Below are 17,913 nucleotides of genomic sequence, written 5' to 3'. Positions count from 1 at the left end.
AGGTGTAAAATGGAGGAATTGTTTAGGAGCCATGCCTGTGCAGGCTTGTGGTATTGATTTCTCAACATAATCCACAAAAAGGTAGGCATTGCTGAGGTCCATGCAGGTACCCATGTCTATCCCTTTAACTTGGAGGAAGTGGGATGAGTCAAAGGAGAAATTATTGAGAGGTGAGGACAAGATCTGCAAGCTGGAGCATGGAGATTCTAGCGATTGGATGTCCATGGTGAAGATGACGCAGTCGAGTTAATGGAAATGGAAGTTGTTGGAGTGATGGAGGGCATGTGAGATATCACAGATGTAGGTGGGGAAGAACTGGGCCAGAGGGACAAAAAGTCATCAAGTTAAGTAGATGCAAATTTGATGGGACAGGAGTACAGGGAAACTATGGTTCAACTGAGACAATTGGGTTTGTGGATCTTGGATAGGAGGTAGAACTGGGCAGCGCAGGGTTGAGAACCAATAAAGTTAGAGGCACTGGAAGGGAGATAACTCAAAGTGATGAGTTTAGAGAGTGCGTAAGACAGGAGCTTGATTTTTTTTTTGGGGGGGTGGGGTCCTGTTGATAGGGTAAATAAGAGGTGTCTGAGAGCAGTTGTCTGGCTTCAGCAAGGAAGAAGACAGTTAACTGGACCAAAACCACACCACCCTTGTCAGGCAGTTTGTGAAATCTCTTTCTAATCTCATTCTGGGCTCTAATCTTAATAAATGTTTACTTAAGTGATTAATTGATCACTTGATTCATTAATCAATAATCTTAAATTACCATTATCTGCAGATAGGAATATTGCAAGTGATCATGTTCCATCCTTTTTCACAACATGAAATAGTGAGGAGAGCACAAATAGTTGTGAAATATGGGAAACCCCTAATGGTGTAAGTGCCCTCGATGATGTCCATCATCAAAGGTAAAATGAAATCTTATTGTTTGGGTGATGCTTCATGAATCACGTGTGATTCCTAGTGTGTCTCAGAGTTAATTGTGTTTCTGGGTGTGTTTTCCTCTAAAGACTAACAGGCTAAATTTGTCTTCATCCTTAGTTAGCAAGTGGCGTCTACATGTTAACAAAGGGGTGATGGTACTAATCAGGACTGGGCCACACTGTCTGTTGGCTGGTTGACAGATGGTTTCTTTTCATCCAAATTTCTTTCTAAATAAGTAACCCTGAAGAGACAGTCAATTAAAAGGACATTACATCTGTTTATTCACTGCTGTTATTTAACTGACAGTTGTAAGGTAAAACATCATGAGATGGGAATGTACAGGGCTGTAACAAGATGTGAATGCATCCTTGTACTTACAAGATAAGAGAGACATTGATGGATTGAGAGGCAGGAAGCTAGCAGGGAAAGGATAGCAACAGTTTTAGTCATTGGACAAGTAATGATATGATGATGTTCTAAGCACATATCCAAGGGTATAAAAAATCACCATTTTGCTGATAACGGCAGAATGCATTCTCCGACTAACATGTTTAGTCGCAAGTGTTACAATCCGGTAATAAAGAACAAAGAACCCTGATTTCGACTCAGCCTGGTGTTTGTCTCACTCATTCATGAACAAAGCAGACCTAACACAGTGTGCTTCTCGTACAGTCTCCTCCTCTCAGCCTTGCTTCTTTTGGGCTCATTGCTGCATTAAAGATTTCTGGGCACTGTAGCCACGCGCTACTCGAAGTAAAGACACACACATGAGTGTAGTCAGGTATAGCTCTGCTTTATTGGAACTGAAAGCCCGAGTTTTATATCATTTGTGTTCTTGCCCCTGTTTGCTAATGTCACCGCTCACATAACAGTAGCAGGTCTCCCGCACACGGGTACTTTCTTACATGATGATGCCTTCTTCCCCACACACTTGTTCCTCTCTGTTGGCTATGCAGTGAGGCTAGTGCCATGTTGGGGATGCTCGCCCCTATGCTGCCGTTGCCTCCTGACCGTTGGTTCGCTTGCTGGGGCTAGTGCTGCTGTGTGGTCTGCTGGCCCCGGTCGTGCTCGCCGCACTGGCCCGATTGCTGTGGCGGTGTGCCACTACAGCACCATATATTTCTTTAAAAAGTATTGGAAATGAGCAAATGTTGATCCACTATGTAAGAAGTGTAACATTTTTGGAGCTTCACTGATCCATATGTTTTGGGAATGCCCAAATTTAGAGAGATTTTGGAAAGATATTTTTCAAACTTTATCAATGATTTATAAGATTAAAATAGAACAATATTTGTTTTTTTTTCCACAGGAGAAAGTTTTAGCCTTTACCATGCAGATAGCCAGATGAGCAATTTTAATGAAATGGAAAGATGACTCTTCACCTACTTATGCTCAGTGGTTACGTGATGTAATTTCCTATTTAAGCTTGGAGAAAATTAGATACAAAGTTTAAATTTGTAAAGATTTCATAGAAATCTTCCATTCATAGAATACTATCATGACTGGAAGAATTAAGAATTTTGAATGATCCAGAGATTCTCTGTTTGATGTCTGGAGGTCACTCTCCAATCCACAATTTCCTTTTTCTTCTGATGAGAGGGAGGGAATAAATTAGATTTAGTTCTTTTTTTAATCAATTTTATTTGAATTCATTTGGCAAATATGGGTTTCAACATGGTTATTGATTAATTCAATAACTTGTTTCTCATGTGAATTCTTTTCTTTGGCTTGGCTTTGTAGACGAAGATTTATGGAGGGGTAATGTCCACGTCAGCTGCAGGCTCATTTGTAGCTGACAAGTCTGATGCGGGACAGGCAGACACGGTTGCAGCGGTTGCAAGGGAAAATTGGTTGGTTGGGGTTGGGTGTTGGGTTTTTCCTCCTTTGTCTTTTGACAATGAGGTGGGGAACTGTCTAATGTAGTTCTATCTTTTTTTAGATAAATTGTTAGATATTTTCCTTAAAAATTTTGTATGTTTATATGTTGAAAAATACCAGTATTTAAAAGAGAAATGGGAAATGAGCACAAACTGATCAAAATTCATATTTTCTTGTGTTGTAGAACAAGGAAGTTGTTTATTTGTACAGATCTGTGGTAGGGATCTGGGGACGGTTGTAGAGCAGAAGGATGTCAAAGTACAAGTACATAGTACCTTGAAAATGATGTCCCAGGTAGATAGAATGGTCAAAAAGGCTTTTGGCTCATTGGGTCATCTGTCAGATTATTGACTATAGAAGCTGGGAAATAATGCTGCAATTGTGTAGGATGTTGGTGAGGCTCCACTTATAATGGCACTGCTGGTTTGAACCCAGGGTGAGCAGGCAATGTAAACCGTGCTCACCCGAAAGGTCCAACCCCCCACTCCTACTGCCAATGACTTAATTACAGGTGTTAAAGGAGCTGATGACCTGTGACCTTGGAGTCTGGGCTGAAGGCTTCCTTTCATGTCAGAGGTTTGCATTTGGGTTCAGGTTGCCAATGGTTTGAACTGAACTGGAGTTTTGTGCGGCTGCAACGGCAGATCCATCTGAGTCATCAAGTTGACAATAGTTGGCCTCATGAACATAAACAGTGAGTTGCACTACAGAGAAGAGCTGGAAAATCTTGTCAAGCTGGAGATGGTGCAGGGAAGATCTATGAGAATGTTGCCAGGACTCGGAGACTGAGCTTCCAGGAGAGGTTGACCAGGCAAAGGCTTTATTCCTTTGTGCACAGGAAGATGAGGGGTGATCTCATAGAGGAGTACACATCACGAGAGGAATAGATCAGATGAATGGAAAGGGTCTTTTTCCTAGAGGTGGTGAATTAGTAAGCATAAGTCATGGGTTGAAGGTGATGTAGGAAAAAGAGAGGAGTCACGTGATGGAGTAGTGGCTGGTAGGAGAATACCAGCCCTCTCCAGAAAAGAAGGAAAAAAGTGAAGAAAAAGCAAAGCCCCAGACACACAAATCACAACAAATAAAAAATAAAGATGTGGTGAAAATGGCACCTAAGAAAGAAAAGCCAAAAACAACGGGAAGAAAAGAAGAAAGAAAGACACTGGAAGAGAAAGGGGAAGGACTTACCTGCACGAAAAAGCAGGGACCCACTGTGGAAAGAGGAGCCCATTCCCCGAGGTTAGTGGAGACCCTGCAGGGTCACAACCCACTAACTGTAGGATTGCAAAAATGGCTCACGGAGCCAAACAGGGGTGCGCAATGCGCACGGCAAGGACAACACCGACGGGAGGGGGGACCAGCTGTGGAGTGAAACTCCACAACATGAACAGCTGAAAGAGACCCAACAGCAGGGCTCCTAGCTGGAAGATAAAGAAAACAACGGGAACGGGAGGGGTGAGAAAGAAAAAAGGAAACTAGAGACACAACAGATAACCAACCCAGAAGAAGAGGACCAACATCAAGACACCATGGAAAAAAAAGTACCCAACAAACTGAGACAAGCAGCTCAACAAGAAAGTCAGAAGAGACACAGGTACAAGGAAGAGAAATAGAAAACACAAACCCAAGAGCAGACACAGAAGAAGAAGGAGAACACCAAGCTCTGCACAGAGGAATAGGAGGTAAAATGAACGGACAGTACATAGATAAAAAAATTTTCAAGAACAAATGAAAGCAAATGAATAGCTGACACTAGAATTTAGTGAAATGAAAAGAAAAATGAAAAGTACAGAAGAAAAAGTGAGTAGAATAGAGCTGGTCATCACAGATGTAGGGAAAAGATTAGAAAATGTGGAAGAACATGTAATGGTGGTAGAAATGAAAATGAACGACTTAAAAAGAAAATTGGAAGAAAGTGATAAAAAAGTTAAAGAAACACAGGAGTTGTTAGCTCAGAAGATGGATATAATGGAAAACTATAGTAGGAGAAACAATATAAAGATAGTGGGCCTTAAGGAAGATGAAGGCAAAGATATGAAAGAATTTATAAAAGAATGGATCCCAAAAGTCCTGGGAAAGCCATAAATACAGGAAGGAATGGAAATAGAAAGGGCACACAGAACATTAGCCCGAAACCACAGTCACAACAAAAACCAAGATCTGTTTTAGTAAAATTCCTGAGATACACGACAAAAGAAAATATATTGGAGAAGGCAATTAATAAAATTAGAGAAGACAAAAAAACCACTGGAATACAAAGATCAAAATTTTTTTTTCTACCCAGACATAAGTTTTGAGCTCCTGAAGAAGAGGAAGGAGTTTAACGCAGCAAAATCGATCCTATGGAAGAAAGGCTATAAATTAATGTTAAGATATCCAGCGGTGCTTAAAATAGTTATCCCGAGGCAGCAAAAAGGACTGTTCTCGGATCTGGAGAAAGCACGAGAATTTGCAGAACGCCTGCAAGACAGAAAGAGAGATGTTACAAGAACAAAGAATGATGACAAACTACATATAAAGAAGTAAAAATAATGTATAAGTAAGAACAAAGGGAGGGAAGAAAAGGGAAGTAAGGGAGAAGGGGGAAAAAAGAGGGATTAAACATTTTTTAAAATAATAAATAGATAAAACTAAAAGAAAAAGAGAAGAAACAAGGGAAAGCTTTGTTGTAATGTGAAGATAAAAGTCTTTTCTGGATGGGGTTTGGTAGGAGAGAATAACAGTCACTGAGAAATCAGTTGACACTTGCGAACGGGTTCGCAGTCCGAATGGAGAGGGGAGTTGTGGTTGCCCGGCAAGGGACAAGGGGCGACTCAGAGAGGGGGGGGGGGAACACTTGGGGTTAAGGGAATTTTAGATGTGGGAATGGTTGAAATGTTTTATGTTTTAAAAGTGTTGTCATACAGTGCGTTCAAAAAAAGAAAACTGAGAAATGGAAATGGGGGAAAGGTGGTGGTGAGGAAGTGGAAATGAGGTGTAAACAGAGTATGAGATGGCCATATTGAACTATATGACTATAAATATTAACAGAATACATAACCAAAATAAAAGGAAGAGGCTATTAAATTTACTGAAAAAAAAGAAAAAATTGATATAGCATTCATGCAGGAAACGAATCTAACTGAAGTGGAACACAAGAAATTAAGGATATGCCAGGTAGGGCACGTAACGGCAGCATCTTATAACTCAAAAGCCAGAGGTGTAGCTATATTAATTAATAAAAATGTACCAATCAAAATAGAGGAGGAAATAATAGATCCAGCAGGGAGGTATGTAATGATAAAGTGTCAGATATACTCAGAATTTTGGAATTTGCTCAATATATATGCACCTAATGAGGAGGATCAAAAGTTTATGCAAGATACTTTTTTGAAGATTGTAGGGGAATATATTGATAGGAGGGGACTTTAACCTTAATTTGGATTCAAAGATGGATAAAACTGGACAAAAGACTTGCAGAAAGAACAAAGTAGCCAAATTTATGGTTAAATCAATACAGGAAATGAAACTTTTGGATATATGGAGGAGACAACACCCAAAGGAGAAGGAATACTCATAGACATAAAACATACTTAAGGATTGACCTGTTCCTGTTGTCAGCTCATATCCAAGGGAAAAACCCCTGTTTTTAGCAATAGAACTGGAGGACATCCCATCAAGAATGTATAGATGGGTATTAAACTCCATACTACTTAAAAGACAGGAATTTAGAGAATTCATTGAGCGCCAAATTAAAATGTACTTTGTAATAAATACGGAATCAGTGAAAGACAAATTTATATTATTGAATGCAATGAAAGGCTTCATCAGAGGGCAGATAATAAGTTATGTAACTAAGATGAAGAAGGACTACAATCGGGAAATAGAACAGCTGGAAAGGGAAATAGTAAGTACAGAAAAAGAACTACTAACAAGGGAAGATACAACAAAAAGAAGAGAATTGGCAGACAAAAAAATAAAATACGAAACACTACAAACGTATAACGTGGAGAAGAACATAATGAAGATAAAGCAGAAGTATTATGAGCTAGGAGAAAAACGCACAAAATACTAGCTTGGCAGCTTAAAACAGAACAAGCTAAAAGAACGGTATTGGCATCAAGGAAAAAGGACAAACAAATTACATATCACCCAACAGAGATCAATGAAAACTTCAAGGAATTCTATGAGCAATTATACCGAACTGAGAACGAAGGGAAAGAAGACAAAATAAATGAGTTTCTAGCTAAATTGAACTACCGAAATTGCAAGAAGAGGAGCAAAACAAATTGATAAAACTATTTGAAATAGAGGAAATACAGGATCGCCACTCTTCTGGGTCTGAGTGTTCGGTGAGCTTTCTCTATGTGTAGTTTTTCTCCAAATTTGTCTTCTCCCAACACTTGTGGGAGCCATTTTTGAAAAATGTTCATCGGGTCTCTTCCCTCGATTCCTTCCTTCAATCCAATGAGTTGGACATTATTCCATCGATTTTTGTCCAACCGTCCTTGTTTATCTGACTCCTTGGGTATTTTTTTTTTACCTAAGACTCAAGTTTTTCATGCGTTTTCATCAGTTCAATCTCTGCTCCACCCATTCTCTCCATTAGGTCTTCAACAATCTCTTTTATTCCAGTCATTTTCTCCGTCATATCTCTCGTCACCATCTCAACATTGATGAATTAGTTACACAAATTCTCTTTTTTTTTCAGGATGATGCTCAATTCTTAACCCAACTCCCCAGTTTTTCCTGGTTCTGTTGGTCCCTTCACCATTATTTTCACCATTCCCTTTTGGACTTTCACCCAATGTTTCTGGTTGAATAGTAGCTTTCTTCAGTCTTTGTTCTTGGCTGCCTTGGCTTCTTCTTAATAGCTTTTTAAAATTTTTATAAATTTTATTTTCCATTTGCATCAAACATAAACATATATTTCTTCATCTTGAACAATACATTACAATAGAACATGATGCAAAATTATGCATAATTTTGTTTTTAGCCCCCCCCTCCCAAAAAGAAAGAAAGCATAAAAAAAGGAGTGTTTTTTTAAGGGATTACATAAACCAACACGTTATAACATATCAAAATTCGTAAATCTTGTTTTAAAACAATTCTAAATGTTAAATTTCAAGATATCTGATTTTACTCCTAATTAATCATATATCTATTAAGAATCTCATATCTCTTCCATCATCCAATTTAAATTCCATGTTAAATCTATTCTCTAAAGTAAAATAAAACATCAATGTAATCAATATAACTCCATTCATAAACATATTTAATAATAATCATAGAACTCCCTCAATGGTATTAAGGAATAGAGCACCCCCCCCCTCACCCCCCCCCCCCCCAATCATCATACGAGATGTGGCTCATTGCCACAAACAAGCCCTTCAACAGCAGCTGATGGACTCCAGCACCTTTCACCTCCCAAATATTACATCAGAACCAAGTCTCTAATTTACTAGTCCATTGCCCCATTCCAAATAGTTCTGTCTCATTTACTCAGTCTATTAAAAGGCAAAGTTTCCACCAAATCTGATTTGATTATGGCCATGTTCTGAGAGTTCTATGTGCTTTTTAATTTCAATTGGACCTCTTATATTGGAATTTAACATTTAGAATTGATTTAAAATATATCTAACAATAATCCTAATTAATCATATATCCATTAAAAATCTCACATCTCTCCGACATCCAATTTAAATTCAGTATTGAATCAATTCTCTAAAGTAAAATAAAACATCAATATAACTCCATTCATAGATATATATATACCTATGAAAAATAGTGGAACTTCCTCACCTACCCCCACCCTACCCCACCATTGGTGCTAAGGAGAAAAGCACAACCCCCCTCTATTGTACGGGCCTATGAACAGTGGCCGATGGACTCTGGCATCCTTCATCTCCCAGGTATTACATCAAAAGAGTCTAATTTACTAGTCCATTGTCTCATTGCAAATAATTCCTTCACATTCACTCGGCCTATTAGAAGGTAAAGTTTCCGCAAAATCTGATGCCTGTTTGTAATTCATAAATTTGTTTTGCCATCAGGTGTACAATTTTCATTGTCACTGGATAATGTAATGTAAACTTGTATCCCTTTTCCCAGACTTCTCTTGACTTCATTAAACTGTCTCCTCTTTGCCAACAGCTGTGCAGTAATATCCAGATAAAAGAAAACCTTCAAACCATGATATTCAAGTGGACTTTTCCTTATTCTTACTTTTTTTTGATGCTAAGGCTAGAATCTTTTCCTTGTCTCAATATTTTAAACTCTTAATTACTATAGAGCAAGGTTTCTCATTTGATTTCCATTGTGGTCTGAATGGTTGTCATTTTCAATTGGACCTTCAAATTGATTTAACCCCCAGAACCTTAAGTGTCCATCCTTGGAGAAAGTGAATCATGTCATGTTTTTCTTCTCCTTCCTCCAACCCAATAATCTTAATGTTGTTTCTTCAACTAGAATTTTCTATCTTATCAATTTTTTCAGAATTTATTTTACTCTCAACAATTTCTTCCTTAACTTCAGACTCCAAATTTTTCAGCTTCTCCTTTATACGTTTACCCTTTTCATAAACCTTCATAATATTTGGATTTTCCATATTCTGTTGTTCTTATACTTCCATCATATTTGTTGATAACTGCTCATATTTTTTCATTTATATCTTTAACCTCTGATCTTAAATAATCTATTTCTTTCCACATCATTTTGATATAATCTCAAATTTCCCATTACCATCTATTGCAATTCACTATCAGAGTTCTCTTTATCCTTTTGTATAGCCTTAGTTTTATATTTAACTTGTTTAACATCTTCATAGACTGAAGCAACCTCTCCAAATCTTGTCTGTCCTTGTCCTACAACACTTGCTCATTGGCTACTGAAATCAATCATTTCACTCGAACTCGACACTCTGACCTTGGTTAAAGAATCTGTTTTCTTTAGCCCGACTCCATCTTCGCAAGCCAAAAGGCTGGTCACACTCACTGCTACTCCCAGCAACTCAACTCTCTGACAGGCCTTAGTTGTCACTCCAGATCTGGGATTTCTCTGCGTCAGAGGCCTCTTTTCATATCCAGAAACAACACCATTAGCTCCAGCAACAATTCCTTTCTTTAAAGGCACTTTAAAAAGTAAATGGACTATTCTTATCTTCTTCCTTCATATTTTAATCTGTTTACTTTAGCTAAATAATAATTTTCTTCTATTTTCCTGGGAGTTTTAGGATCCAACATCCTAAGTCCTCCACATCACATCACAAGCTTTATCCATTTTTGAAGAAAATTTTGATTTTTCAAGTTTTGACCATCTATTTAGTACTCTTCACAGAGAGGTCAACCAAAACACATCTGTCTAAGTCATTCACATGGCCACGCCTCCTGATGGCAGAAGCGAGAACACAGCGAATGCTGGATGGTGAGGGTCTTTGATGATTGCTGCTGTTCTCTGACAGCAGAGTTCCCTATAGATTTGCTCAATAATGGGGAAGGTTTTGCCTGTGATGTCCTGGATTGTGTCCACTACATTTTGGAGGGCTTTGCGCTCGGGGTATTGGTTTTCCCATACCAGCCTGTGGTGCAGCTGGTCAGCACGCTTTCTTTCACACCTCTGTAAAAATTTGCTAGGGTTTCTGGTGTCAGACCAAACCTCCAGAAACTCCTGAGTAAGTAGAGGTGCTGACATGCTTTCTTCATGATGCCATTGATGTGTTAAATCCACGAAAGATCCTCTGAGATAGTGACTCCCAAAAACTTAAATGTGCTCACCCTCTCCACCTCAGAACTCCCAATGATCACTGGATCGTACACCTCTGGTTTTCCTTTCATGAAGTCAACAATCAGCCCCTTAGTTTTGGTGACATTGAAAACTTGGCTGAATGATGCACCAACAACGACCTTGCACTCAATCTCCCTCCTGTCTGCTGACTCATCACCTTCCTTTACACAACCCACTACAGTGGTTTCATTGGCAAATTTGTAGATGGTGTTATTGTCGTACTGAGCTACACAGTTATAGGTGTAAAGTGAGCACGGGGCTAAGAACACAACCATGTGGTGCTCCAGTACTGATGGGAGATTGTGGAGGAGAAGTTCTATTACAATATTAAATGTTTAAAATGGACAGATATATAGATAGGATGGGTTTAGAGGGACATTGGCCCAACATAGGCGGGAGGGACTAGTATGGTGGGACAATCTGGTCAGCGTGGGTAATTTGGCCAAAGGTCCTGATTCTATGTAGGGCAACTCTATAACAATCCCGTTCATCCACTAATTTTTTGTGTGATCCAGTCTCCTTACCTATCAATCTCTGCCCCTAGCCCAAAGATTCAACCAATCCAGGGGCAATTTACAATGGCCAGTTAATTTACCACTTGTGGGGAAACTGGAGATCCTGAAGGAAACACATGAAGTCATGGAGAACATACAAACTCCAGACAGCGGCGGAGATCAAGATCGAACCCAGGTCTCTGGCACATTGAAGCAGCAGTGCTGCCATTACTCCATGATGCTGCACTAAATGCTTTTGAGATTAAGATACCAAATCGGGCAATGTGTTTAACCAGCCAACTTCCCTGAAATGTGTAAGATGGAAATGTTGTTGATTTTATCATGAACTGATCAGTTTCTATGTTTCTGCCTTGTGTTGGCGGGGTATTGTCTAACACCTGAGCCAGACCTTTCAGGACTGAGGCTGGGAAACATGAACACCGACTGAGTATGAACTTCTGAACTCTTCCACAGGTGTTTACTGACAGCATTCATTGATGGTTCACTTTCAATTAGATTTTTGCCAACAAAAGGATGGGGGTGAGGGAGGCTAATTGGAGCCAGGTCATCTAACAATAATGAACTGCACAAGGGCTGAGTGACCTCTACCTATTCTCCAAGCTGGCAACAAAAATGCTTCTGTTTCTAAGAGTGGTGGGTCTATTGAAGTGAATAAGGTGTCAGAGTTGCATCTCTGTCAGTGGTTTGATTTACACCACATGGTGAAAACAAGCCTATTATTGATGTAGCAACTGAAGTACCGGAGATATGGTTGTACTACAGTAGGGAAACCGGCCCATCTAGTCCTGCTGACCATCACCTATTCACACTAATCCTACGGTAATGCTGTTTTGTTCTCCCCAATTTCCTATCTGCTCTCCCTCGCCGCTCGCCCTTGCCGCTCCCCCATGCATTAGGTGCAGTCATTATGCCTACCAACCTGTACTTCTTTGGGATGTGGGAGGAAGTTGGAGCGCCCAAGGGGAACCCAGGCTGAGGTCATGAGGATCCTGTCACTGGCTCGCTCTGCAGGGCGGTACGGCTGCTTGGCCAAAGCACCTTTGAACCAGCACACTTGGGGCACTGGTTCTGCAACTTCTAACTCACTGAGCTTGGTTAAAGCACATTCCAGTGACATTTGTGGTCTTGGGCTGTGGGCCAGTAGAGAAGGCTCAGCCTGCATGATGATGAGTCAGATAAGGCATGAAGTTCCCAGGATTGCCCCCTCTCTCTTGCAGAGAAGATCTTCGTTTTGATAAAGGGAAAGGACTTTGCGAATAAAGCACCATGATTTAAAGAGGGAGGCAGTCTTTCGAGAGCAGTCATAGCAAATTTTCATAATGACACAAAGGCTCCTGCAATGGCATGGACCCAAGGAGCAGGGCACTGGCTCCTCCACAGGATCTTACTCCCTAGCCAAACCTCCCTTTTCAGTGGAAGTTGCCTGTGCCAAGGGTTTGAATGTAAGATAGAGGGCCTACATTGACAATTCTGACCTCATGGGTAGCTTGTCCTGGGGAAATAACAGATTGGTGCAGGGAATTAGAGTGTGAAACCCACCTCCTGGTGAGGAGGAGAAGCAATGTATATCCTTGTTACAATGTAACAATGAGGTTATTGTCATATACTGAAGTACAATGCCCCAAGATTACTTTCTGCAGTGCACCGGGTGCATAGAATGCACTAAGTACAAAAGTGTACGTTAACTTACCCCTGTCCAGAATGAGATGATAAATATAAAAGATAGATAAATATTCACAGTTATGGTTAGTACAAGAAAAAAAAGTGAAGTTTCAGTGGTCCAGACATTTTTTTGTTGGTTCCAGAGTGGTTTATGGTTAAGGTTCAAGAGCCTGATAGATGTTGGATATAAACTGTTCTTCAACCAAGAAGTGCTTGTCTTCAGGCTTCAGCCTGAAGGTAGCAGTGAGAAAAGGTTGTTACCAGAGTGATGGAGGTCATTTTTGATGTTGGCAGCCTTCTTGAGGCAGTGCCTCACATAGATGTCTACAATAGATAGGAGGTTAGAGCCTGTGGACCTGACTGGTTACTTTCTGCCTTCCAGGCTGTTATGCAACCAGTCAGTATATTTTTCACAGTGCACCTATTGAAGTTTGATAGAATATCTGATGATGTGGCAAATAACCTATGAATCCTAAGAAAAAAAGAGGATTGGTGTGCTGTCTCCAGGAGAGTTCCTCAATAAACTGACCCTCTCTGTCACTGTCCCTCCAGTGAAGAATAGGAAACCAAGGTGGAGGATGAGGCAAACACATGGGGCCTGGAAGTCAAAGGCCTCACACCAGGCTGCTGGCGACTGGCTCTGTCAGGTCCAGCATTCGTGAGAGTACCGAGAGTGAGCAGGCTCTAAAAGGGCCTCGGGCTGACAGCTTCCTGATTGTATCAGAATTTTGGAACCAGGAGCCGAGAAGGGAGATTTGACCACGGGAGCTTGGGTTTGCCACTGGTCAAGACAGGAGGACGTGTGGCTAGAGATTACAAGAGGCAGTGGTATCGGAGGAGATGGTGAGATCCATAGACATTTAATGTCTCTGAAGAGATTCTCCTTTGCTTCTCTTTCTTGAGTAGCTCCTCTTTTTGTGCCTTCTCAGGGCAAAGAAATAAAAAATATTCTGTGCATGAAAATAAATGGATTCCCTCTCGCTAAATGTATTTAATAAGTGACCAAAATGTCCTTGAGCATGTCAGGACCTGTTAAATTCTGAGCTAGTTTTTAAATTGGCCGCCAACATGGAATGAAGTTGGAAGGGATGTACAGATACAAATGAAGGGACACAACATGGAGGTCAGTGTGAAAACGTGAGGAGTCTATTTGCTTTGACTCCGATGTTATCCTCTTGTTAGAGAACCCTGCCTGCCATTGGAATTTGGTGCACTGTTGACTTGGTGCATGTGGATGGTAGAACCTGTGGATGGAGCAGCACTGATTGTTACATTGCCCTGAGTCTACTGGACAAGAAGAGCTTGAAGTAGAACAGCCTAATTTAGCTCTTGTGCTTACCAGCAGGACTTTTTAAAGTGGTAATTTTAATTTTAATTCAATGATGCAGGCCCATGCACCTGTGATCTCCAAGTACATCTATGCAACCAATTAACATACTAACTCCATATATTTATGGAACCTCAAAGGAAAACAGAGCACCCAGAGGAAATGTTCGAACTCTTTACAGCAGCGGATTTGAAAGTGGCTCACTGGCGCTGAAGTAGCATTGCACTAACCACCATTAGGTTTGTTCATTTAAAGGTATGAAAGCATGTGGATAAGGGGAGGAAATGAAGACCAGTGCTGAAGTGTGGCCTCCTGCACCCATGCTGAACCAACTAATCAGTGGGTCAGAGAATATACAAAGTTCCTACCTGCTCCTTTGACGTGCACAGCTTCTCCATTTGACCTTGTGTTACATTCTAAATGTAGTATTATGTGACAATAATGGAACCTTTTCCTTTGCATGAGGCATGTGAGGATGAGACCAGTGGGCAGGGTGGAGGACCTAGCTTATGACCTTCTGTTGGGACTGAGGGGGTACTGTTGGAGATTCCCATGAACGAGTGGGGGGGATGTGGGCTAGTGTGGTGTCCCAGGCTCGTTGATTTAATTTTGTAATTGAAGTGCTCATGTTCCCTTCCTGAAATGGCCTTTCTACCAGACAGGAATGGTATCATGTTTTGTAAACGACTCAACAGCTTGTTCTCCCTATCGATTGACATGTTCATGGGAAGTAGAATGCTGAGCAATTACATTTTTTTAGAGAGAGAGAGCAGGGTAACGGGTTCTTCCAGCCTGGGCCACCCAATTACACCCATGTGACCAAACGATCTACCAAGCCTATACATCTGCTTTTGGAACATGAAAGCAAACCAGAACGACAGGAGATTGTACAAACTCCTTACAGACAGCATAGGATTCGAACACACGTCACCGGTGCCATGCTAACCATGCCATCCATTCTCAGTAGAAGCTCGGTACAAGCAAAGTTCAAACTGATCCCCTTTGATTTAAGATTCATTTAAAAGTTCATATCTATGAAAGGATCTATTGGAGCATAAAGCTATTGGCAGATTTTTTTTTAATGGCTTGAGCTAGGCATGTCTAACAGACTGTAATGAGGAATCAGGAAAGGTGAAATGGTAAAACTGCATGTGGCTAGAAACCTCCAAGAAATGTCATTTGTTTCAAAAGCTTATGATCCATAAAAATTACTAATTCCCAGTCCCTCGCCTCTGGTCTGATGCCTTAAAGAAAGCCAGCCAGATTTAAATAATAGTAATGTTCTCTGGCTATGGTACACAGGATGATGCACAAGATGTAGAGGCACCGAGAGCTGGTGTTTGGATGGATACATGGATAGAATGGGTATAGAGGGATATGGGCCACATGCAGACTGGTGGGACATTTTGGTCATCGGGGTATTTGGCCGAAGGCCCTGTTTCCATGTAAAAGACTATGACCAATTTTACACCCTTTCATCTACCTTGATAGTTCGTTTCCATAAGATCTGGGGGGAAAAAAATAAGCTATTCAGCCCATCGATTTTGCCCTATCATTCACTCATTTTTCCACACAGCCCCATTACCCATCTTTCTCCCTATTACCTTGGATGCTCTGGCTAATTAAGAATCTATCAATCTCTGCCTTAAGTACACCCAATGACTTGGGCTCCACAACTTCCTGCAGCAACAAATTCTACAAATTTACCACACTCTGGCTAAAGAAGTTCCTCTGCATCTCTGTCCTAAGTGGATGCCCTTCAATTCTGAAGTTGTGCCTTCTTGTCCTAGACTCTCCCACCATGGAAAACCGCCTTTCTACATTTGAGTGAAAGATGATGGGAGAATGTGGTTACAAGGCTTCTAAACACAAACACCCTGGTCATATTAAAAAAAAATAAAATTTAATCATCATTTCCTTGGACCTAGTCCAACTGAATTGAGCAGATAGAGGTAAGAGTCATAGTCCACATTACAATGTCAAATCCCTCAATTTGGTTTATGATCTAGATTTAGATTTTGATCTACAGTCAACATAATTACAAAAGAATGCTGAACAGAAGGTTGTTCTTGAAATTGCTGTGTTTGACAATATCAAAGTGTTGAGTGAAGTACATAGAACATTAATTTTAATTTTTCCCTGTCCCACACCCAAAATAATCCTCTATTTTTCTTACGTCCATGTGCTGGTCTAAGAGTCTTTTGAATCTTTTGTACCCACCCCACTACCACCCCCGGCAATGCATTCCAGGCACCCACCATTTCCCAGAGTTTAAAAAAAAATAACTTGCCTCTGACACCTCCCCTGAACTTTCCTCTACTCACCTTCATGTTTTCTGGTATTTGCTACTGTCGCCCCAGGAAAAAGCTGCTGGCTGTGTGCCCTATCTAAACCCCTCATAATCTTGTATACCTCTATTAAGTCACTTCTCATTGTTCATTGTTCCAAAGAGAAAATCCTGAGTGCTGTTAACCTTGTTTTATAAGGCACGTTCTCCAACCTAGACGACATTCCAATAAATCTCCTCTGCATCCTCTCCAAAGCATGTCCATCCTTCGTGTCATGAGGTGACCAGAACTGAACACAATACTCCAAGTTCGGTGTAACCAGAGTTTTATAGAACTGTCACGTTACCTCACGGCTCAGAACTCAATCCCCCGACGAATGAAGGTCTCCACATTGTACATCTTCTTAACTACCAAATCAACTTGTGCTTAATTTTTTTGTCCCAATTTTTATGTGAGAAACATTAATTTGTTTTATTACTTAAGATTTATGTATACCAACCTTTTCATTGAACACTGAACATAATGTCCATTTCCCTTTAACAAGCTAGTAACAACTAATTTATGTGAATTAAAATTCTCCTTCCTTGGGACTTGAATGTCAAGGTGTGGCCACTGACAAGAAATATAAATATGACAGATGCTGACATCTTGAGAGATGTTGGAGATGCTGCTGGCTGACCTACTGAATAACTCTTCCCTCTCACTGCTGGGCCACTGACTTTTTGCTTTCATTGGAGGAGTGAATGAAATTGATTAGATCCTGGGGTTCATTCAGTAAAACAGTTCTTCAAGGGCAATTAATTAATTTCTTTGATTGTAATTGGATGAAACCACTAAATGTAAAACACTATTAAAATTAGAATAAATTTGCAAAGTGATCGATTTAATACGATGAATTATTAGCAATGGTGGATAATGCTGTGAATTGTTCGCAGGGTTAAATGTTACAAGTGGTCCTACTTTCTTTCATGACAGGCATTGAGATTTCTCAACCTAACCAGCGTTTCATGATAACCATGGTGGCAACTTTAATTGCAATGGGAGGTCAGCTGCTCACACCAGGTCTTGCTGTCCTTTGTCGCAATTGGCCGATATTGCAAGCTATCATCATTTGTCCATATATTTTCATGACTCCTTATTGGTGGTAAGTATTTTCACAAATGCAAAATTTTATATTTTAATGTGGTTTGGTTTTTACAGCACTTTAAATCAACACCCGTCAGCGGCTCTCCACACTTCTGATTTCCACTGTCACAGGTTCACTCTACATTGACCTGTCCTATTCAATTACATGGTTCAAAGTTCTCCTTAAATATTGGGCCATGTTCAGCTGATGACTTCTCATCAATTCTACAGAAAGCCACCTACTTTTGTCAGTTTGCAACTGGGGTCTGCCTGTCTGTCGACTTGTCTGTCTGTGGTCTGTCATCAGACCCAGGGGTATTCTATGTTGCGCTGAGCCGAGGAAAATGATACACCACATCTGGCTCTTCAACTTTATACCTACCGTCCACAGCTGGAACATCTTTCTCAGCCCCATTCATCTGATCTTCACTAG

General features: G+C 40.4%; 1 protein-coding gene across 1 annotated transcript in view; it reads left to right on the top strand.

Annotated features, from left to right (window-relative positions):
- Positions 1 to 17,913, top strand: part of LOC138751322 (solute carrier family 22 member 23-like) — a 129,609-nt gene that overhangs the window by 68,777 nt on the left and 42,919 nt on the right. Inside the window, exon 4 of the mRNA XM_069913480.1 lies at positions 17,331 to 17,499. Within this exon, the coding sequence (XP_069769581.1) occupies positions 17,331 to 17,499 (169 nt within the window). The remainder of the gene's footprint in view (positions 1 to 17,330; positions 17,500 to 17,913) is intronic.

The sequence above is a fragment of the Narcine bancroftii genome, chromosome 1 (genome assembly GCF_036971445.1).
Source record: "Narcine bancroftii isolate sNarBan1 chromosome 1, sNarBan1.hap1, whole genome shotgun sequence".
Lineage (NCBI taxonomy): Eukaryota > Metazoa > Chordata > Chondrichthyes > Torpediniformes > Narcinidae > Narcine > Narcine bancroftii.
Note: the sequence above shows the minus strand (reverse complement) of the source record. Positions and strands in the feature narration are given on the sequence as shown.